Source organism: Mustela lutreola, chromosome 2 (genome assembly GCF_030435805.1).
Source record: "Mustela lutreola isolate mMusLut2 chromosome 2, mMusLut2.pri, whole genome shotgun sequence".
In the NCBI taxonomy this organism is placed as follows: Eukaryota; Metazoa; Chordata; class Mammalia; order Carnivora; family Mustelidae; genus Mustela; species Mustela lutreola.
Genome location: NC_081291.1, coordinates 116615304 through 116638600, shown reverse-complemented (window position 1 = coordinate 116638600; position 23297 = coordinate 116615304). Strand labels below are relative to the sequence as shown.

Genomic DNA, 23297 nt, shown 5'->3' with positions numbered 1-23297 from the left:
CGCTCCTGCCTTGGTTCGGGCCCTCATCATTCCCACTTGAAGTCTTCCTCCTAAGGGACACATTGACTTTCGGTGTTTCCCCTTCAATCCAACCTCTACTTCTATAAATGTAATTTCAAATTACAAATTTGAGGGGTGCCCAAGTGGCCAGTCGGTTAAGTGTCTGCCTTTGGCTCAGGTCATGATCAGGGGTCCTGGGATCAGCCCGGCATTGCATGAGGCTTCCTGCTCAGCGGGGAGTCTGTTCCCTTACCCCTCCCGCCATGTGCATGCACATGTGTGCTCTTCCTCAAATAATATCTTTACAATAAAATAAATTAATTAATTAAAAGTTGGACCAAATCACTCCTTCAATTCAAATTTCTTAATGGCTGTCTGTTGTCTTGAGGATAAAATCCAAAAGCTTTAGTTTCTCATCTGGGCCCACCACTTCCCAATACTTTCTTCAATGTCTAGTCCCACTTTTATCTCATTTACCCTCCAACCCAAGCAACATTTCCTCTATGACTTCTCTGGACGTATTTTATGTTTGTTTTTCTGAGCTCCTGTAGCACCTTGTTCATGTCTGTGTACCATAAATCTAACCACATGGCTCTTATTGTCCATTGGTCTTTCCCTCTAGATTGTAAGTTCCTATAGAGCAGAAGCCTATGTACCATTCATTAATTCCTAACACATCGTATAGCTTATAATAGGAGCTTAGTATATGTTTACATGAATGAATGAGACTTCAAAGGAAAGGGTATTTTCTTTCTTTTTTTTTTTTTTAAAGATTTTATTTATTTATTTGACAGACAGAGATCAGAAGTAGGCAGAGAGGCAGGCAGAGAGAGAGGAAGGGAAGCAGGCTCCCTGCTGAGCAGAGAGCCCGACGTGGGGCTCCATCCCAGGACCCTGAGATCATGACCTGAGCCGAAGGCAGAGGCTTTAACCCACTGAGCCACCCCGGTGCCCCGGAAAGGGTATTTTCATTGGTTCATTCACACAAGCTATTCATAGGGTATCGCAATGAAAAAAATGCTTAAAATTTGGATCTCAGTAATCCAGATGAGAAATTTATAAAAAGGGGGTAGTTTCTTTTTATCTGTAACCCCCAATATGGGATACTATGACCCCCATCAACTAAAATTTAAGACTCTTAGCCTAGCATACAAAGCTCCTTTCAAAATGGTCCTTTTTTTTTTTTTTGTAGAATTTTTAAAAAGGATTTTAGTCATTTGAGAGAGAGTGTGAGAGAGAACACAACCAAAGGAGAGGCAAATGGAGAGAAAGAGAAGCAGACTCCATGCTGAGCCTGACGTGGGGCTCCATCCCGAGACATGGAGATCATGACCTGAGCCGAAGGTGGAGGTTTAACCATCTGAGCCACCCAGGTGCCCCTCATCCCTGACTTTCTCTCCATTCTTTTCTTTCTCTCTGTATATGTCCATACAGCCTACACTCCAGCTACTTCAATCTGTCATATATTCTTTTTTTTTTTTAAAGATTTTATTTATTTATTTGACAGAAATCACAAGTAGATGGAGAGGCAGGCAGAGAGAGAGAGAGAGGGAAGCAGGCTCCCTGCTGAGCAGAGAGCCCAATGCGGGACTCGATCCAGGACCCTGAGATCATGACCTGAGCCGAAGGCAGCGGCTCAACCCACTGAGCCACCCAGGCGCCCCACTGTCATATATTCTTTCAGGCATCCTTGCCCTTGTTCATACTTTCTCCACCCCTGTTGGACCCTCTCCTTCTTCTCTCACTCACCCCTTCTTCTCTCACCCCTTTCTTGCCAACTCAGTGAGATTCTACACTTCTAACACTGATCAAGAGTTAGCACCTTTGGGCAGCTAGCCCTCCAAGTGTCTCCCTCTTCTGTGCTCCCGGAGCGCTTGGTTGATTCATGATAAGCGCTGTGCTGTCAATCACTGTTGGTCTGTTTCTTGCCCCCTCTGTAAAGTGAGATTATCTTTATACCCTGGCTCCTGTTAAACATATCCTAGATATTTAGTACAGAGTGAAGGAAGGAGTAATTATTATATAAGGATTTATAAAGAAAGTAAATTTCTGATAAGAGACAATGAATTAAATTTAAGATTGAATTTGCATGAGCTGACCAATCTAGACAATTCCATGTCTTTATTTTCAGGGATTGGGTAGCCCAGAGAAATTGGTACTAATGGACAGATCAGAAGCAAAGAATAAGTTTAAAGCACTGGGACTTAGTTTGTTGCTCCAGATTTGACACATTATAGTAAAAACAGATTTTACATCTCAGGGATTTGTGTTGTCACTTATGTGAGACATTTACCTCCATGACTTAATGAATACCCTAGAAAACACAACAATGCCCCAGTAGAAAAAAACACTAAAGAAAACAGAAAAAATTTGAGCAGGATGTTGTTCCTAATAAAACAATGTTTATCAAGACATTTAATTTTGGAAAGGGAAACAATTTTTTTTTTTCTGATTAGGAACCTAATATATAATATTTACCAGTCTGTTTAGGCTGCTATAGCAAAAATACCAGAGACAAAATGGCTCAAACAACAGATAGGTATTTCTCACAGTTGTGGAGGCTGGAAGTCCGGGATCAAGGCACTGGAATATTTGATACGTCTGGTTAGGGCCTGCTCCCTCGTTCATAGACAGCGGTCTTCTCACTGTGTCCTCACAGGGCAGAAGAGGCAAGGGGGGGTCTCTCCAGAATCTCTTTGAGAAAGGGGCATTAACCCTGTGAGGATTAATGACCTAACCACTTCCCAAAGGAATTGAGCTTCAGCGTATGAATTTTGGAGCAAGGGGACAAAAACATTCATTCCATAGTGACATATTAATGCAGAATGCTTGGAATATTTTGAAAAACACCACGTAAATCCCTCCCAGATCTAACCACCTCGAATTAACAAAAGTTAATAATTAACAATAGTTAATTCTTGGGATATATTCTTCCAGTCTTTTTTCTTATATATGTATTTGTATGTCCTTTCCATTTAAAAGCCGGGGATGGGTGGAACAGGTGGTGGGGATTAAGGAGTACACGTGTTGTGATGAGCACCAGGTAACGTACTGAGGTGTTGAATCACTCTATTGTACATTTGAAACTAATATTATACTGTATGTTTACTGGAATTTAAATAAAAACTAAAAAATTGTAAGGGATTATGTTGGATGTATGGCTCTAACCTATTTTTTATATTAACATGTCATGAACGCTTTCTCAGGTTTGTAAGGACTCTTCTACAACGTGATTTGTAATTACTGCACAGTATCCCACCATTTGGATGTATACCGGTGTTTAACCAATCCCCATCATTTCAATGTTTTTATTATTATAAGCGGAAGTGTGGTAGTGTGGGTGACTCAGAGAAGGGTGATCTCATGTCCTCCTCCTCTTTTCCCCAGGTTTTGGAGCCCTCTCTTACATCCGAATTCTGTGCCACTAATCCTCTGAGTGTCATCTCAGGATCCTGGGCACACTCATGGCACCATGGCCAACATGCAGGAGCCCCTGAGCTGCTCCTCTTCCCCACACTTGCCCTCGAGTGAAAGCAGGACCTTCAGCAGACTCCAGGATGAACTCATGCCTGTGGGGAACCACCCTTCCCCCACACTCCTTAAGGACCAGCAGGAAAAGGGGGTGGCACAAACAGAGCTATCCGAGAGCATGAACAGCCCCATCACCACAACAGTGTTGACAAGTGTAAGTGAGGATTCCAGGGACCAGTTTGAGAACAGCGTTCTTCAGCTGAGGGAACACGATGAATCAGAGATGGCCATGTCTCAGGGGACCAGCAACACCGTGGATGGAGAGAGCACAAGTGGAACTGAAGACATCAAGATCCAGTTCAGCAGATCCGGCAGCGGCAGTGGCGGGTTTCTGGAAGGACTGTTTGGATGCTTAAGGCCTGTATGGAATATCATTGGCAAGGCATATTCCACTGATTACAAATTGCAGCAGCAAGGTAAGCTGCAGTGTAAACACACCACCACCATTCCCTGGATAACCTCGATTAAAACCCTAGTGCCAGGGTGCCTGGGTGGCTTAGTGGGTTAAGCCTCTGCCTTTGGCTCAGGTCATGATCTCAGGGTCCTAGGATTGAGTCCTGCATCAGGCTCTCTGCTTGGCAGGGAGCATGCTTCCTCCTCTCTCTCTCTCTCTGCCTGCCTCTCTGCCTGCTTGGTCTCTCTCTGTCAAATAAATAAATAAAATCTTAAAAAAAAAAAAAAAAAAACCTTAGTGCCAGATGAATACCCTATACCGATCTCCTAAAAACCTTCTGACTGCAACAGATTCACATTTGGTTGGTCTTTTCTGGCCAAAGCCCATCTTCTGTAGTTGTCCAGTCTAGGGGTATCAAGTCTAGAGGTATCAATCCACAGTGTTAGGAGGAAGAAAATGCTAGAAAATGCTATCATCATTTTAAGTTTCTATTTTCATCCATGTTTTCATATATGTTTGGTATTTTAATAAAGTTGTATAGATACATAACAAAAATAAATCACATAGTGCATGTTTGAAAATTTTTTTATTGAAAGTTCATGCAATGATGGCCACTGGATGGCCACTGGATTAATTCAAAACCAGAAAGATGCCATGTGGTTTCGTGCCTGAAGATTGTGTCCTGGCTTAGACTGTAGTAGAAACGAATCATTTTCTTACAGCCCAGACACAGAAAGCTCACATTGTGAGGAAAGAACAAATATACAACCAATCTTAAGAAGCATTATTATGTCTAGACCCCACAGCTTTTTAAAAAGTAAATTAACTCCCATCACGGTATAACATCCATATTCATCTATTCCAATTCAAGCATTATGCTTCTGAAGGAAAGAGAGCACATGGCCCTAGTGTTCTTTATCACTTCATTTTATTCTTTAAAGGAGTTTTTTTCTTCCTGATAGCAAGAGTAATATATATGGTTAAATTGGAATATACAAGTAAGAGTCCCCCCAAAAGTAAAAATATTTATCTATGATCCTCAGTCTCCACTATTAAGGTTTTTGGTATATGCTATGTTAGTCTTACTATGTGTGTTTGTGTGTGCTTTAAAAAAAAAAAACAGAGTCAAATTATTTTATATGCCTTTTCATTTCATATTTTGAATATTTCCCATATCATGAAATATACTTCAGCATTTTTAATACCTACATAATACTAAATTATGTGTATGTGCCAAGATTTCTTTAAGCAATCCTCTATTCCTTGACAATTTGTTATTTTTTAGTGATCATGAGCTATACTGCAATGAACAACTGTTTATTACTTTTCACACATATCTTTATGTCTGTGATCATTTTTACTATATCTTTGATTTCCTGAAGATAAGTTTTTAAAAGAGGAATGGTTGGGTTAAAAGGTTTCCTGGCTTTTTGAGGCTTTTTATACACATAATTGTAGGCTTATATAAATGATTCCATTGTTAACAGTTCTCTCATCAAGAAATTTTGGAAAGGACCAGAAATGTAGACCAGAAATGAGAGTCTGTCTTATTTGTTTTATAACTGAATGTTGGACTCTGTGACTCTCTCTTAAAAACATATTCATCTGGGGGTGCCTGGGTGGCTCCATCGGTTGAATGTCTGACTTTGGCTTAGGTCATTATCCAGGGGTCCTGGGATCGAGCCCCACATCACGGTGCCTTCTTCTCCCTCTCCCTCTGCCCCTCCCCCTGCTCATGCTCTCTCTCTCTCTCAAATAAATAAATAGAAATCTTTAAAAAAATTAAATATATATATATATATATATATATATGTTCATATCTTTCAGTTGAGACGATTGACCGCTTTTCCACAACAGCCAGTCAACCTCAGTCACTATTGACCACTTCTCTGTGTATTCTGTTTTTCCGATTTCTGAAATATTTTCCTTAAACCTATATCTCTCTTAAACCTCTCCCTCTATACACTTTCCTCATAAGTGTATTGGGATTTTCTGGTAAATCTGTGGATCCCAGTTGTGCTTTCCAGGGTTTATCAGTCACAGCATTCTTTCCTGTCCGTCACAGCATCCTTTCCTGTACATGCAGAACAACTTTGTCAGTCTGTAAGGTTGTTCTGTCTGTCTGTCTCACTGTCTGTCATACATCCTGCACATTCCACCCTTCTTTCCCCCTCTATGGTCTTAAGGTTTCAGGAAATTAAAAAGTTGTTCCTTGTCACACAAAGGTTGGGGATTTCAAAGTTAAACAGTGTTATTATTTTTTAAAATGGGAATAAAGATAAACATAAAGAGGAAAATAAAAAATCACTTGTTATCCCACAACCCAGAGATGACCACCCTTAATTTATTATTTTTTAAAAAGTTCCCTATTCTCTGCTTAGACACAAAACCTACTTATATCTGCTTACGTGATAAAACTACATTGGGCTTTTAGGGTCTTAACTTGTTCAGTCTGATAATTATTTTGGTGGTAATTTGGAGATCTCAGGATCCAAATGCAGCATCAAGGTTCAGGCTCATAAAGAGGGGAAACAGACACACCCTATGTATCCATCAAAAGGAGCTTTAAAATTTGGGGGAGGTGGTGGTGCCTGGGTGGCTCAGTCCATTATGAGTCCAATTTCTCCATCTCAGCTCAGGTCTTGGGCTTAGAATCGAGTTCTAGCCCCATAACAGGCATGGAGCCTACTTAAATAAAAAAAAAAATTTTTAATTGTCCTGTAAATTTGTATTTAATTGTCTTCTGATTGATTATGTGACTGACAGAAAGGCTTATTTCAAGAGTAAATAGGAAACGGGCCTGGTCAGCTTAAGCTTACAGGGCGGCTTATAGCTGCCTAACTCTTCAGCAGGTGACAGGCTATCCTCCTGTGGGCTGATGTGGCCGGGGCCCAGAAAGAGATTCACTAGCCAGAAACTAAGGTAGTTTTTTCCTTGTCAGCTCTGAGATCCGGGAGCTAATCTTTAATCCTGGATTACAGTCAACCAAAGGAGAGCACACAGAACAGCTGTTCTCTGCATTCAATACTTACGGGGAAACTTCGCTTGATTTTTCAGAAATCTTAATGCGCTCTTCATCTCCCATTTAGTTGGTTGGTAGTGAAGTCTAAGTGAGGTAGTATGTGTAATAGAATTATTTTACTGCCAAATAGCTCCCAGGCCTAAAGCCAGTATTATCATAGCCATCTCTGAATACAAACAAAGGAGAACGTAGGCCTTAAAAGTGGGTGGGCCTGGGGCTTTTTCTCGGCCTTAGAGATCACGGTAGATATTAGAATTAAGAAAATAGTCGTAGTGATGAATCAGAAGATAGAAGCTGGGGAGGAGTACCAATGGACAGATATAAAAGCAGAAAGTCTGGGACGAACCCTAGAGGGAACACAGGCAGGTTCCATTGGTACATCGTTATCCATTATCAGGGATAATTCCATTATTGGGGCCCCCAGTTTTGCACATCCTCATTGCTATCATTCGTTTTCCTGTCATTTTCCTATTCCCTGGCTCCCAGCTAGATATTGTCAGGGACATTGGGATGGGGTAAAAGGACTAAATCACATCAGTCAGTTTTACTTCTGATAATTAGTTCCAGGGAAAGGATTTATGGAAAAGTGGTTGAAGTGTCACTTAATGCTCTGTTCCTGGATTACCAGTGTGGTCCCCTCTATTTTTCTGTGGATAATTAAAACTTTGCTAATCACAACTGAATAACACAGGCATGAGCTACTTTGGGCAGAGGAAAATTTTATTCTCTAGTATAATTTCATCAACCTTTGGTGTTTCCCATTTCATAAAAATCCTATATAATAGGCATTATTTACTTAAAAATACAATAAATTGTAGGGGCATCTGGCTGGCATGGTAGAGCATGCGACTCTCATTCTTGAGACTGTGAGTTCGAGCCCCGTGTTGGGTGTAGAGTTTACTTTAAAAATACATATATATTAAAAATGTAGCAAATTATAATACAAACATTATAAAATGATATGAAAAGAAAGAATTATATATAACAGATTGGTTTGGAATCATTTAGTAACAACATGAAAAAAATTACTGCGCCTCAGTCCTCACACCACACACCAAGAAAAACTCCAGTTGGATGTATAGGTTCAATTTTCTAAAAAATCAACTGTAGATCATTCTCAGAAGATAGAAGATATTACAAAGGAAATGACAGGCATCTATGAAAATATTTTGTTCAAAAAATAATAAAATACAAAGTCGTTTTAAAAAATTCTCTTCAGGGGCGCTTAGGTGGCTCAGTGGGTTAAAGCCTCTGCCTTCAGCTCAGGTCATGATCCCTGTATGCTCGATCCTGGGATCGAGCCCCACATCAGGCTCTCTGCTCAGCGGGGAGCCTGCTTCCCACTCTCTCTGTCTCTGCCTGCCTCTCTGCCTACTTGTGATCTCTGTCTGTCAAAAAAAAATTTTTCTCTTCATAGGTATCAAAGAAATAGAAAAACTCCTTCACATTTATGAGAACTGTGAGACCCCTGACAGATAAATGCACAAAGCAGAAATGTGACAATCCATGCAAAGTGGATGTGAGCATTAAACAAATGTGGAAAAATATTCTATATCCCTGGCAATTAAAGTGGTGTGAACTTGGGGTGCCTGAGTCGTGCAGTCAGTTGAGGGTCTGTCTCTTGGTTTCAGCTCAGGTTGTGATCTCTGTGTTGGGAGTTTGAGCCCCGCATTGGACTCCCTGCTTGGTGAGGAGGCTGCTTGCGTTTCTCTTCCTCTCCCTCTGCCTCTGCCCCTGTGTGCATTCTCTCTCTCAAATAAATAAGTCTAAATGAATGAATGAATGAGTGAATGAATGAAGTAGTGCAAACGTATAAAACATTATTTACACCTAAATAACTTAGAACCCAAAAGACTATCGACAGTATTCACTGCTGGCAAAGTTACAGTAAAAGGGACACACTCATTCATTACTGCTCTCTGCAAAAACTAGCGAAGCCCTTTTGGGTGGCAAGTTAGAAGGTATAGCAAAAGCCAGGAAATGGTACTCTAACCTAAGAACTGAGCCTGAGGAAATTGTATAAAGAAAGAAAAAGGTATCAAATCTGGACCAGCAAACAAAAAGACGGAAACACAAGTACGGAAAAGGTCAACGGGTACCGTAAGCCACTACTAAAGCTTACAATGAGATCTTTATATACATGGGGAACACACAATACATGAGAAAAGTAGAAAAGGTTATGTGTCAGCTACAACTTCTGCAAAGGTGCATACATATTAGCAAAGAGTGGAAGAGAAGGTGAAAACTGAATATGGAAAGGGATTGCAGATTAAATACTTTGGGTTTTTTTACCCAATATTTGCTGGTGTTTCTAGCATTTCACAGTAAATAAAGATTGAGTAAATAGGAGAAAAAAACACCCAAAGAGGTCTAATTTTAGTAGTTATCATATGAAAAATTAAGCTAACTTGGGCTTTTATAAGTTTTTCAGAAAAATATTGCCCAGGATGTGCTTGCCCCAGAATCCAGTAATAGTGCTTTCTTTGGCCCCAGAATGGCCAAAGGGACACTGTGTCTAGTTCTTCACTGGACCCCTTACAGGTAAAACCCTCTGCGAGTATGCCATCGATATCTGGATCCTGTGGGTGCTGCACAGATAAGCCTGTGGGGATGACGGTGGGACAGTGTGAAACACTTCATACTTCATACTTGTCATTTGAAGCCAGAAAGATCCTCAAAGCAGTCAAGCCCATAACTCCCTCTTTCCTCCTGCATCTCACTTGGTTTCATTTGTTTCTTTGGTGATTTCATGTTTGTGAGCTACTCGTAGTTCAGAGAAATTTGCTTTTATGTAGCATCTATCTAATTTCCATAGAGCAGATACAGAGGAATGGGTTAAATACCTATGCTCTCAAACACCCTCACTATCATTTGTTCTGCTCTATGTCATCCTTTCTGGAAGGTCATGTTTTAACTGCTATAATGAGAAGCCACATTTTACAAAGAATCTACAGGATTTATTTTCTCTCAAGCTTGAGAAAATGAGAGATGAGGGAAATGTGGTTCCCTTCTAGGTACTGATAACTTCTTTCTGCTCTTCATCACCATAGTAGATGGGAGCTGATTTGCTTTCAAGACCAGAATATCTTCAAAGCTGACTCAACACTACCTTGTTCAGTATTCTGCAGACAGTGACCTTTCAGTGATTGGTCATCTAACAAAAATCCCCCATAACCTTTAACATTGTCATCATCCTCTCCTCACTCCATGGGACGCCTCGTTCTTCGATGTTTCTTTCTTACCAGTCTAGTGACAGTTTGCTGATGAAAAGGGGACAAGGAGAAGGATCAATGGATCATATTCTCCTTTTTAAGTTCCACAACATTAAAGCATGTATTGATTGGGTTTTTGAAGTATTTTATTTAAAATAGCATTTTATTCCTTATAAAAGTATTATAAGCTCATGGTAAAAAAAAAAAAAAAGTTCAGGAAAGGATAAAGAGCATAATATGAATCATCAATAATGTGACCACTTAGAAATGACTTCTGTTACCTATTTGGTGCAAAGAAAATCAAATTCTAAGAAAGAGAAACTTGAAATTACTGCATCTATATGAGTAAATCTATCATGGCTAATGACCCTCACATTTACTTCATGGGAGGCAATGTGGTATAGTAGGGAAAGGACTGGCCCTGGTATCAGCCAGTTCTTGAGTCTGGGCCCAGTTCTGCCACTTACCAGCTATACGACCTTGGGAGAGTCACCTAATCTCTGTGTCTCAGTTTTCTCATCTATAAATAACCATAATAAGGCCCAACTTCCAGATTGTTGAAAGGATCAACACATGAGATGTATAAAGCTTTTATGCTAGTGTCTGGCACATAGTAGGTGCTCAATAAAAGGTAAATATTAATATAAATTTTATGCATATTTAGGCCCTTGGGAGAGTATTATTGACAATTCATCCAGGAAGGATTAACATCTGCAGTAGAAATTCAAAGAGGACTAAAACAACACTGACTTATAATGGGTGATGGGGTAAGGATAGTGGTATAGAGACAGAGAAGTGGATTGAACATGCAAGCTTGAAGTGAGGAGGTGGGCTGTGGGAATGTCAAGATATGTTTTGTTTGGAGGAGGGTATATTGGATATCTCTGATATGCTTGATTTCATTGGCTAAAAACTGATACAAATTGGGGCACCTGGGTGGCTCGGTCAGTTAAGCCTCTGCCTTCGGCTCAGGTCACAATCCCAGAGTCCCAGGATGGAGTCCCACATCCCACGTAGGGCTCCCTGGACAGCGGGGGTCTGCTTCTCCCTCTGACCCTCTTCCCCTTCTCGTGCTCTCTCTCACTCTCTCTCAAATAAAATCTTTTTTAAAAATGATACAAAGTAATACATGAGAATATCTGATCTATTGTATCAAAACCCATAGGAAGGTTATATGTTTTGGAGAGTTACAGGTGAGAGTCCAAGGGTAGAGATCATTCTGGGTGATGCTGAAGTTCGTACCTTTGGAGTGGCTTTATAGAACCATCCCTGAGCAAATTCCGAGATCTCTCTAAGTTTGTTTCTTGCTTGTGTACCTAGATACTTGGGAAGTGCCATTTGAGGAGATCTCAGAGCTGCAGTGGCTGGGTAGTGGAGCCCAAGGAGCTGTCTTCTTGGGCAAGTTCCGAGCAGAGGAAGTGGCCATCAAGAAAGTGAGAGAACAGAATGAGACGGATATCAAGCATTTGAGGAAGTTGAAGCACCCTAACATCATCGCTTTCAAGTAGGTCAAGGCTTCTTCTTCTTCTTCTTCTTCTTTTTTTTTTTTTTAAGAAATAGATTTTCTTTCTCCCAATTTCTACTAATGAGTTCCTGTCTTGAAAGACTATAGACTTTGTACTGTGCTAGGTATTTGGGGAAGACACCAAGAAATGATTAAATGGAAGTCTTGTCTTTAAGGATCATATAATCTGATAGTTCTTTGTGCCAGAGCTCAGCCTTCCTGGAAAGGGTGTACATGGGACAGAGAGGGAATGATTTTTTTTTTTCCTGGTGGAAAAATGGGTTCTTACCAAGAAATTATATATGATGACTCAACCTCATTTATCAGTGGGATGATGGAGGTCACTCTGAGATAACCTGCCCATCTGAAAGTTCAGTTAAGAAAACAAAGCTGATATCTGAAGTGATCATAGAACAATTAGTCTCTGTGTAACAGAGAGGTATTTTTTTGTATTAGTTTCTATTAGCCTCCCTTTTTAAATATGAACTTGTACTAAGAGAGCACCCTGAGAATGTTTCTCCCTGCCTCAGTGATCCAAATACTTGGTAATGCCAAATACTCAGCTTTCTAAGTCTAATGACAGTTGAGTTACTGATGAGAGTAAGTTATATGCTATGTTCATGCCACAAGATAGTTGTTTTCAAGAGTGTATGAACATCTTTCTAGGTCAGACTATTTTCATAATATGGTGGGGATCACTAGCAAAAGGGGAGGCACAAAGGTACATTTGTGGCAGTCCTCAAACCTGGCAGTGTTGAGCCCTAAATATGTGTAATGTCTTTTGCATCTACCTGTCCCTTGCCAGGCTTCCCATTCTCTTGCCAGCCTTCAAATTCTGCCCCAGCCTGAAACAAATGAATGATGAGCGGCTTTATAGGAGGGAAGGTGAAGAATTGGAAAGCTAGTCTTTAGGTGGAATGACAGTTGGAAACTAGAGCTTCATGGTATATTTGATATATGTAGTTCAGTCCCAGAAAATAGTATGACTGATGAGGCTACCGCTGAAAGTGGAATAATTTACAAGCCTCCCTTCCTGAAAGTAGGAGGAACTTCTCCCAGCCCCCAAGAGGGATCTTATCATGATAAAACACTCATTATAAAGGTAAACATGTCATGGGATCATTTTTCATTGGAATCACACTCCTCCTAAGGAATAGAAATCTTGGGTACGGATTTTGTACAGTGGGTTTAAAGGAGCTTGATGCTGAGTCTTGATTCCCAAACAAGACCCCTTTATGGAAAGGGAAAGAGATGTGGAAAAGGAGATAAGCATCCGGCTGGGATACTAAATGAGGCGCTTGGATGCATCTCCTTGTGGAAGGGACATGCATACAGTGGGCATGGGAGAGAGCTTTGGTTGCCCTAGTGATTTCATCCTTTGTTGCCCTGTTAGGGCCAGGAGGATGTGAGGTGAAAATGAAATGCTAGAGAGACTAATTATACCCTTTCCAAAGATGATACATTTCCAAAGACAACAGAAGGATTATTTTTAAGCAGACAGACTCCCAAGAGACTCCTTTCCTTCCTCTTACTTCACCAAGAAAATCATCCCTTCTAGTATGCTACATCCTAGATGGAAGAAGGGGTCTCTCACTTAACTTCTGTTGAAAAACTTTCAAGCTTCAATCACTAGGACGCTGAGTTTGAGACACTTAATATTCTACAGATTGTCATGCCTTTCTGGCCTCCTGATGTGGGCTGGGCTATCTGTCCCAGGTACGAGGTCTGTCCAGCAGGTTGTCCCGGGTAACTAAAGGGAAAGATGTGTTCTGTGAGAAGCTTGTTTTTTCCTTCCTTTCCTTTGCTTTCTCTTTTTTCCTTGCAACATTTTCTGTACCTCATTCTCCTGACCCTCCCACCTACACGTACAGATTCCGCATTTTGGATACATATGGCTGTGCCGGTGCCCCACTTTTTAGGCTGAAGATGCTTGAATAGTCTTTACCTCTACATGGAAAACAATAGTGAGACTGTGTCCCTGGTTCATTACCGCATGCTCTTGAGGCATTGTACAGTGTTGTGTTTGCAACCATCTGTGCCATGTGTTGCTTGGCCAATGAATCATTCAGGACCGTCTGGAAGATACGAAGGCATGATTAGATTTTAGTATGTCTCTCTGGATACTCATTGCTGTGCTTACAGCTTCCTTCGAAGTAAGAACCGTGTACAGAAGGGGAAGCGAAAGAAAAGAATTCTTTATTTTTTTTCCTTCCAATTTTTTGAAAGCAATCTTTTAGGAAGACCTATTCTGACTGTTCCTAATGGAATTGGGTGCCATGGGGAAGAAAAGGTAGCAATTAGAAGTCATTAGAGAGCTTCTATTTATAGCCACTGAGAAGCCTTGTCATACATAGTACAAGGCTGATGGCATGATTGCTTCTCATTCATCAGTCAAGAAAGATGAAAAGCACATAACATATCACTCTTACCCCTTTCTGTCTGTTTGCGACAAGTTAAAACATGGTTGACTAGGATGCTGGGTAGCTTCAAGCCAATATTTATTTTAATATTCTTAAGCACATTACATTATCCCCGCCTCTTCTTTGTTTTCCTGTAATGAAAATTAAATTGTCTGATTACAGTTGTGGTCTGTCTGGGCTCCACCACGTTCTCCTAAGAGTCAAGTAACAGAAACTTGAAAAAAAATTTTTCATTAGAAATGAAGATGAGAATTCTGGGTAGCTTGGAAAATGATAGGAGAGTAATAGGAATAACTCTGTGGCATTTGACAAGTGTGTCATGGCAGGGAGAATGAAGACTAATTTTACTTCTTCATATCCTGCTGTTGTTCTGGAACTTTCCCCTGGTCGCAAGCTATGGCCTCTTCATTGTCTCATCGCTTACAGCTGCCTAAGAGAGAAGACATGAGTTTGTAGCTGGCTGAGGACTTTAGATGGGCATCTTGTAGACAGAATACTCTCGGCTCCTCTAGAAAGTTTTGAAAGTAGGCATACATACTGTTAAGAGATGGGATACCGAGAATTGCATGCGATAATTGTCCTCTTTTCTCATCTTCAGAACAAAAGTGTGGAGTTAATTATTGTCACTTTTCTAGGGTAATGTTGATACAGGAATCCCCAGCCTGCTTGTGTATACAGGAATTACAAAGCACAAAGGGAAGCATAGTGAGTGGAAAGAGCATAGGCTTTGAAGTTAGACTGGATTTGAATCCAAACTCTGTCACAGGTGTATCATCAAGGACAGGTCACTTTCCCTCTCTGAGCCTCACCCGTAAAAATGGAAGAGGTCATATGCATTGTGCAATGGTTGGGAAAGATTAAATCAGAAAATTAAATAAGCATGGAACATTCCAGACAGAAGAAGTTCTTCCATGTTAGTTCCCTTCTTCCCACCCCGTGCACCTGCGCACATTTGTGCAAAGGGTTTAGCAGCAAAGAAAGTTAAGGTGAAGCTAAGAAATATTTGTCAAGGATTTGCTGTGAACTTCTCAGGCTCCTGGTAGGAGGAAAAGAACCTGAAGACCTTTCCCTTCAAGGAGCCGATCTATGATCTTTGTAGGGAGAGGAAAATTGTGTATAAAAAACGAATGGCTGTAGCACAGGAATTTAGGGACGAGAAAGATAGTCATGGACTGGAATCATCAGGAAAGACTTTGTGGAAGATGTAGGAATTGGTGGGAATAAAGGCCATGTAGAAATATGTTACATTGTATGATACTGTTTTTATTCTAAACAATAATGTTTTTCAAAGACTATATAATACAGAAAATTGACTCTTTCTTGGTCCTCATTCTAGTTATCTTAAATTTGATAATTTAAAATTCAATAATTAATATAAAAATAGAAGTATTTTATTTAGATTCTCTCTTTCCCTACCTTATATATAGAACCTTTTATTTAATTTTAAAAGGAAGATATTTCAGTTATTCTTAACGCTCTAATACAACACAGAACCTGGCCTATACAAGTCTCAGGAAACATGCTGTTTATCCCAAAATGGAATGGCCCCACAAAGAAGCACTGGTACAGCACAACACAGAGATAATCTGGAGTGAGCAAAATGAACTAAAATTGGCTGTATGCATAATAGAGAAGCTTGTAGACTAGAGGGGTTTTAATGGTAATTGAAGAATCAGGAAAAGTTATGCCTTATTATGCCAATATTATTTTGGTAGAGAACTGGTCTTAATCATTAAATGTATTAAATATTCTTAAAATTGTTAAATTCATTAAATATTCTTAAAATATAAATATGTAAAATAGATACAAATATGTATACAGGTACATTTGTATGTATATGTGAATTTATAAACATATTTGTGTTTTCTTGAAAGGGGTGTTTGTACTCAGGCCCCCTGTTACTGCATTATCATGGAGTACTGCGCCCACGGACAGCTCTACGAGGTTTTGCGAGCTGGCAGAAAGATCACACCGCGATTGCTAGTGGACTGGTCCACGGGAATTGCAAGTGGAATGAATTATCTGCACCTCCATAAAATTATTCATCGTGATCTCAAATCACCTAAGTGAGTTTGGGAGTTCATTTTTCAGCCACTTTGTTTTATTGCTTTGAAATAAGGGAATTTTATCAAGCCCGGTTGAGTTATTCAGACATACTTGCAGTTGAGTTTAAATCGGCACAATGGGTAATTCTGTTTGCCTGTTTTTTGGATTCACATTGACCAACTTACTCACCTATACAGCAGACAGCTCCAAGCACCTGACATGAGTTTTCCCTTTGTGTTGCTTTTTAGTTGTGCAACTGTAAAATGAGATTCATTATTAACTGAAGTGTTCACTCTTGATCATTCCAGATAATTAATGTCACGCTTTCCCACCTGAAGGCTTGATTTGTGTTAAAAACTGAGTTTCAGAAAATAGGCTAAAAATGCATGAGTAAGAGACTGAGGCAAAGAGAAAATAAGAACATTAGAACTAAAGCTTGCTCATGAAAGACTGTCTAGTTGTTAGAAGTGGACTGGAGATTTTGGCTTTGGCCTTCAAAGAGTCTAAGCAAAGAAGGAAATAAATAGTCCCAAGGTTCACGGTGTCCATAAGATAATATAATCTGGCTATTTAAGAGAAGCAGGGTTGTTTCTAGTGATCTGTTATCAAAATGATTCTTTGGCTCTCAATAACCACTTTTTTTTTTTTTAAGATTTTATTTATTCATCAGAGAGAGAGAAGGAGAGAGTGAGCACAGGCAGACAGAATGGCAGGCAGAGGCAGAGGGAGAAGCAAGGAGCCCGATGTGGGACTCGATCCCAGGACGCTGGGATCATGACCTGAGCTGAAGGCAGCCGCTTAACCAACTGAGCCACCCAGGCGTCCCTCAATAACCACTTTTAAGAGGAGTGCTAATTCACTTCCCTAAACCACATCAAGGGAAGAAAGGAATTGATAAAATGGTGTATTTCATTGTAGCTCCTGTTTTTAAGCATTTTTAATTATCATTTTATTTTTAAATTTTATTTTATTATTTATTATCATTTTTATGTATTATTTATTTATTATTTTTTATTTCTCACCACAGTTTGGTTTAGAGAAGCAGAGAGGAATTAATCTTTTTTCAAAAACACGTCTCTGTAGTGCTTTCATGGTTTAATGTATTTTTTAAAATATCCATTATCACATCTTCTTTGATGTTGGCAAAACTTGCATGGGGATAGTTGTAACATGCATCATCCTTCTTATTTTATATAAGAGACACGAGGGACATCTGGGTGGCTCAGTTAGTTAATAAGCATCTGACTCTTGATTTCGGCTCAGGTCATGATCTCGGGGTAAGCTAGGCATGGAGCCTGCTTGTGATTCTCTCTTTCTCTGCCCCACTCTCCCCTTCTCCCTTTCTAAAAAAGAAGGAAAAGAGGGACGCCTGGGTGGCTCAGTTGGTTAAGCAGCTGCCTTCGGCTCAGGTCATGATCCCAGGGTCCTGGGATCGAGTCCCACATCGGGCTCCTTGCCCTCCGCAGGGAGCCTGCTTCTCCCTCTGACTCTGCCTGCCATTCTGTCTGCCTGTGCTCGCTCTCGCTCACTCTCTCTCTGACAAATAAATAAATAAAATCTTTAAAAAAAAAAAAATAAAAAAGAAGGAAAAGAAAAAGAAAAATGAGGGCTCAGAGCCCGAAGTTATGGTGCTAGGTAGGACCTGAGCCCAGAACTTTGAGACCTGAAGCCCCCCACTGCTTCCTACTGGAAGGATTCGCAGTGGTTTCCACCTTCTGTCCATGGGAGATAAAAATCAGTCTTGATTATAAACTTTCAAGCAGCTCTTGTTTCTCACCCTCGTTCTCTGCCGTGCTTACCATAGTCGTTAGCTCCCTGAGTCGCCCCCTCCTTGCTTTACTTGCAAATAAACTTTATTATAGTCTTCATTCCATCTGCTCACATTCTGACACAACCTGTTGCTTTCGTCATCCACTACGTACACACAAAAGACACGAAACACTAGCCACAGACCTCTTTGAATGGTCTCCTTCCTAACCACCTTGTTCCCCTTCCGAATTAACTGTAGAGGAAGAAGTCAGGAAGTTTTAGAATGTATAAAATCACACGCTACTTTCTCTAGCTCCTGTCATTTAAAGATTAGGGTAATAAGTTACTCAGGGAGACTTTCCCTCTGTTATCAGCACTTCCTTGAACTTCTGGTAGTCTTGGCCTCTTTGGGTTCCAAGCTGACTTTGAGAAGACGAAGATCAGTCTGGTTTGCTTTAAAGACAAATGTCATTACCCACATTAAATCTTGGGCTGGGTGACCCCAGCTTTGTCTCAGAGAAGACTTTATACAAGATCTAACCTCATGTGCCCTCTAATCTCTCCCCATGCCCATTCCCTCAAAGTATGTACATTCTACATATCAGGGGCAAAACCGGGGGTCGGACATGGAGGAAGGTATTCTAGAACAGTTGTAAGCAGAGCCGTTGGGTAACTAGAGAGCCGTGTGACACTGGCAGGGAGAGGGACAACTGTGAAGTCCCCGGTTCAGAGAAGGGAGGAGAGAAATTGAGAAGTTTTCTGTTTTCTAGCCACCTCAATTCTGATACCCTGAATATCAAGCCCCCTTCTTATGAAGAATAGGTCTCTATCATTAAGCCTCTGAAACCCTAACTCATTAACATTCTAAAGTTCCAAACAGGTTATATCAAGTGAATTCAGTCCAGTTTGTCAGTATATTAATATTCTGGATTCGACTGGTACCAGATTGTATTCATCTTTAAGGCTAGAAAAACAATTTTCCCCAGGCCACAATTCAGATATATACCATGAAAAGACAAACATGACTTGTGTGAAATCTATGTAAGCCTAAATTTATTCCAGTTTCTCCTTATCAACATTGGTGGAATCCCAGCATACTTATTAGCCTTTTAATGTAAAAATCCCGAGTGTCATGGTCCCATGTGTGATTTTAGTTGGCCATCATTTAAATCATGTTTTAGAAGAAGGGTTTTTCTTAGTGGTTTGTCTGAGACTGACAAGGGTAGATAGAAACCAGTAGTTTTTGAGCCTGGGTGTTTTATGTCTCTTATTTCCTTTAATTCAAATGAAAATTCCACAAGGCCATTTTTATAGGCCCATGATTCCTTATTGAAAATTCCTTATTGGAGGATTTCAGAAAGGTAACATAGTACATTGCCTCACTCACCAAGCAGAGTCTAGGACAATACTCTATAATGAGCTCAGATGAATAAAATGAGCTTACTTGATAATAGATGGGAAGATATTTATACACGGTGTGCAGTTTTCTGCACGCTTAAATCGTGGGTAAGTTACCGGGACCTGAGTTTTCTCCATCTTATGACAAGAAAACTGGCTTAGGAGAATCAGGTGAACTTGGCAGTGGTCACAGAGTTAGCAAGTGGTGGAGGCAGGATGAGACCAGACAGAGAAAGCCTGCTGTGCCATGCGACCTCATCTGTGTGAATGATGCTCTGTCTAGCCTAGACCTACCGCCCCTGTGATACTGGAACCCACAGGCTAAATTCTACAAGGCAGGAGGCAGCACACGAAGTTGCCAGTTATAGTCATGATTTGTATTAGTACTAATGATTTGGATGTTCTCTTTATTTCTTTTTAAAGTGTTTTGGTGACTCACACAGATGCGGTAAAGATTTCAGATTTTGGCACATCTAAGGAACTCAGTGACAAAAGCACCAAGATGTCCTTCGCCGGTACAGTGGCGTGGATGGCACCAGAGGTCATACGCAACGAACCCGTCTCTGAGAAAGTCGATATATGGTGAGCAGTGCCATCTGTCCCGATGAGAAAGCCTTCCCCACTGCACCCTCCCCCCTCCCCGAGTCCCCTCCTCCTCCAGCACGTCTGCTTTCCCAAAATACTCTTTAGTGTTACTCATGGTTGATTTCAGGCTCCTGTTGTCTGAGTCCCTACACAGTGTCATGCTGAACGTGGTGAGAAGGATTGAGAGGGGAATTAGGGTGAATGTCTATTCAGTAAATCATCCACTTGGGAGGGCTTCACAGAATATGCTGAACTTTCCGGAAAATGGGAAGTTCACTTCAAATAAGCATTTAGCATAGAAATCTTTGGGAAATATAGTCATAATTCTTACCTTCTTAAATACAGTGAACAAAGTTTACCTAGTTTTGGTGCCTCAGACCCTCAACATATCAGTGAGTACTTTGCTGGGATATGGTTATATGCTTTAGAGCTATTTGAAGTATATAATAGGGCTGTTCGCCCTTTTAGTAAACATTCCCAATGAGCTATGCTTTTTTACTTTTTGGCCTATTTAAAATCCTTATCATCTTTTCCTTTGAGATTATGAATCTTTACAACTAATAGCATATTTCCCTGTGGTCACTTTTCTTCCATCCTTAAAACTGGTTATTAATATAACTTTTAGGCTTAAGACCAAAATAATAGCATATGTTAAAATTACATATAACACCAGAGTAAGATAAAGGAGAAATGTGGAATCGTTTGTAATTTGGGTAATTATCACCAACGTGTCCTCCTTTGGGATTATACCAATTATGTTCCCAACAGAAATGTGTTTTCTCAGTCTCACCACAAAATGTGCTCACTTTCTGGATTTTTGCCAATCATCTAGGTAACACATGGTGTCATAGGTACAGTTTTAATGTGTGTTCCCCTTCTAATAATTTTAAGTTAGGTTGTACTTTTTTTTTTTTTACTCTTTTATATTATCATAAGCCATTTGTAATTTCTTATTGTGAAATATTCTTTACTAAGCTCTCTGATCTTGATCCCTATCAATTTATCAGAGTATTTTGTATATTAAGGAAATTAGTCTTTTGTGTGTATGAATTATGGGTACTTTTCACATTTTGTTATTTTGTTTGTGGTGGAATTCCTCCTCCCTGCTGGATATTTCTTTTTTTTTTAATGCAATTTAACTGATCAATCGCTCCGTTTGTGGCTTCTGGATTTCATAACTAGAAAGCTTTCACCTCTCTAAGATTAGTAAAAAGAAAAAAATTTCCCATGTGTTCTTTCAGGAGCTTATGGTTTCATTTTTTCTTTTCACATTTGAATTTTTGATTCATTTGGAATGTATCTTGGTGTGAGATGAGCCATGGATTTAATTTTCCTCCCAGTTGCTTCAACAGCATGTACTGACTCGTCAGTGCTCCCACGCTGGTTTGGGATGCCACTTCCATCATATACTCAAGTCCTGTATGTATCTGGCCCATTTATGGTTTTCTGTTCCCTTCCATTTGTCTGGCTGTCCACTCACACACCAGAGTTAATTACCGAAGCCTTAGGATATGTCTTAATATCAAGCATTGTTGGTTACCACTCACTGAGTTTCTTTTCCAGAGTTTTCCTGGCTGTTTCTGTTCTTCCTATGGAAGTCTTAGGATTTTGGAACTGGGGGTACACATACAAACCAGTCTTTCTGCATTATCTTTGGTGCCTGTTCCTGGTACTACTGTAGGTCTTTTGGAGTGGTGCTTTGGGAGCTGCTGACAGGAGAGATTCCTTACAAAGATGTTGACTCTTCAGCCATTATTTGGGGTGTTGGAAGCAATAGCTTGCACCTTCCAGTTCCTTCCACTTGCCCTGATGGATTCAAAATCCTTATGAAACAGACATGGTAAGAAATCTCTTTCTCCCAAGATTCTCTTTGACCTTCTTCCTCAAAACCACATTTAAAATTTCTCTGAAACCTCAGGGAAGTCTCCAGTATGGATTTAGACTGAATCACCTGGTTAAAGCCTGGCAGATTTGGAGTCATTGATAAATAAAGAGCTTGGTATATCCTGAAAGAAGTAGGCCTTATAGTAAATGATGGCCACAATGACTTGACAAGTCCTCAGGGACTGTTCTTATCAAACAGGCCACTGATCCTGGAGATTTCCATTTATCATTACAGGTACCTCCTGGTTACATTTTCCTTTTGCTCTTCAGTATGTGCATGCGGCCTGAGATAAAGCCATGCGTGGAGCCAAACATGTTTTCCAGAAAGTAGAATAAAATCTCTGTGTTCCCGGACATACCCTCTGCAATGCACAAGCTGTCTTTTTAAATTTGTAGGCAGAGTAAACCTCGCAACCGGCCTTCTTTCCGGCAGACGCTCATGCATTTAGACATTGCCTCTGCAGACGTTCTTGCCACCCCCCAGGAAACCTACTTCAAGTCTCAGGTAAGTCTGAAAGCTCTCCTCCCGTGCACTGAGTGCATAGCCAGGGAGCGCTCGATGAGAAAGAGGGGCTTAGAAGCATTCTGAGTCTCTTAACGATTCTAGGGCTCTGCTCCAGTCGTTGTGAAGCAATAGCTGTGATATGTCACACATGGGGAATCTGGGAGTTTTTTGAACACTTGAGATACATCATTATCTCGGGGCACCTTGGTGGCTCAGTGGGTTAAAGCCTCTGCCTTCAGCTCAGGTCATGATCCCAGGGTCCTGGGATGGAGCCCCGCATCAGGCTTTCTGCTCAGCAGGGAGCCTGCTTCCTCCTCTCTCTCTGCCTGCCTCTCTGCCTACTTGTGATCTCTGTCTGTGAAATAAATAAATAAAATCTATTTTTTAAAAAAGATACATCATTATCTTATTTGAAAGGAACATGTGTCTGAATGTGATCCTCCAAGTGGTGATATTGTTGAAAAGAAAAAATGAATGTATTTGAAATAAAATCAGGCACCTGGCTGGCTCAGTTGGAAGAGCGTGCAACTCTTGATCTTGGGATTGTGAGTTCAAGACCCATGTTGGGTGTACAGATTTCTTAAATTAAACAAACAAACAAACAAACAAATAAACTTAAAACAGAAAAAAAAAGGGGGGGGGAATTACTGCCAACCTTCATGAAAGGATTGCTTCCCTTGAAGAGAAAATCTGAAGTACAGAGGAGGGAAGTTAAGTACCAGAGAGAGCCCAGGATAGAATTAGGCCCAGAGGGACGCCTGGGTGGCTCAGTTGGTTAAGCAGCTGCCTTCGGCTCAGGTCATGATCCCGGTGTCCTGGGATCGAGTCCCACATCGGGCTCCTTGCTCCGCAGGGAGCCTGCTTCTCCCTCTGACTCTGCCTTCCACTCTGTCTGCCTGTGCTTGCTCTCACTCTCTCTCTCTCTTACAAATAAATAAATAAAATCTTAAAAAAAAAAAAAAAAAAAAAGAATTAGGCCCAGAGGGAACCTTTCCCCTGACTCTGTGTGTCACCTGTTAGCACCAGATCAAATGTAACTTAATGTAT

The 23297-nt window shown here is 40.5% G+C and overlaps 1 protein-coding gene across 11 annotated transcripts in view; it reads left to right on the top strand.

The window, feature by feature from the left end:
* Positions 1–23297, top strand: part of MAP3K13 (mitogen-activated protein kinase kinase kinase 13) — a 165240-nt gene that overhangs the window by 118182 nt on the left and 23761 nt on the right. For all 11 annotated transcript variants that reach the window (XM_059163230.1, XM_059163233.1, XM_059163234.1 and 8 more), the window contains 6 exons: positions 3388–3947; positions 11480–11663; positions 15958–16149; positions 19700–19858; positions 21543–21701; positions 22142–22250. In XM_059163230.1, coding sequence (XP_059019213.1) covers positions 3473–3947; positions 11480–11663; positions 15958–16149; positions 19700–19858; positions 21543–21701; positions 22142–22250 — 1278 coding nt within the window. In that variant the 5' untranslated portion in view covers positions 3388–3472. The remainder of the gene's footprint in view (positions 1–3387; positions 3948–11479; positions 11664–15957; positions 16150–19699; positions 19859–21542; positions 21702–22141; positions 22251–23297) is intronic.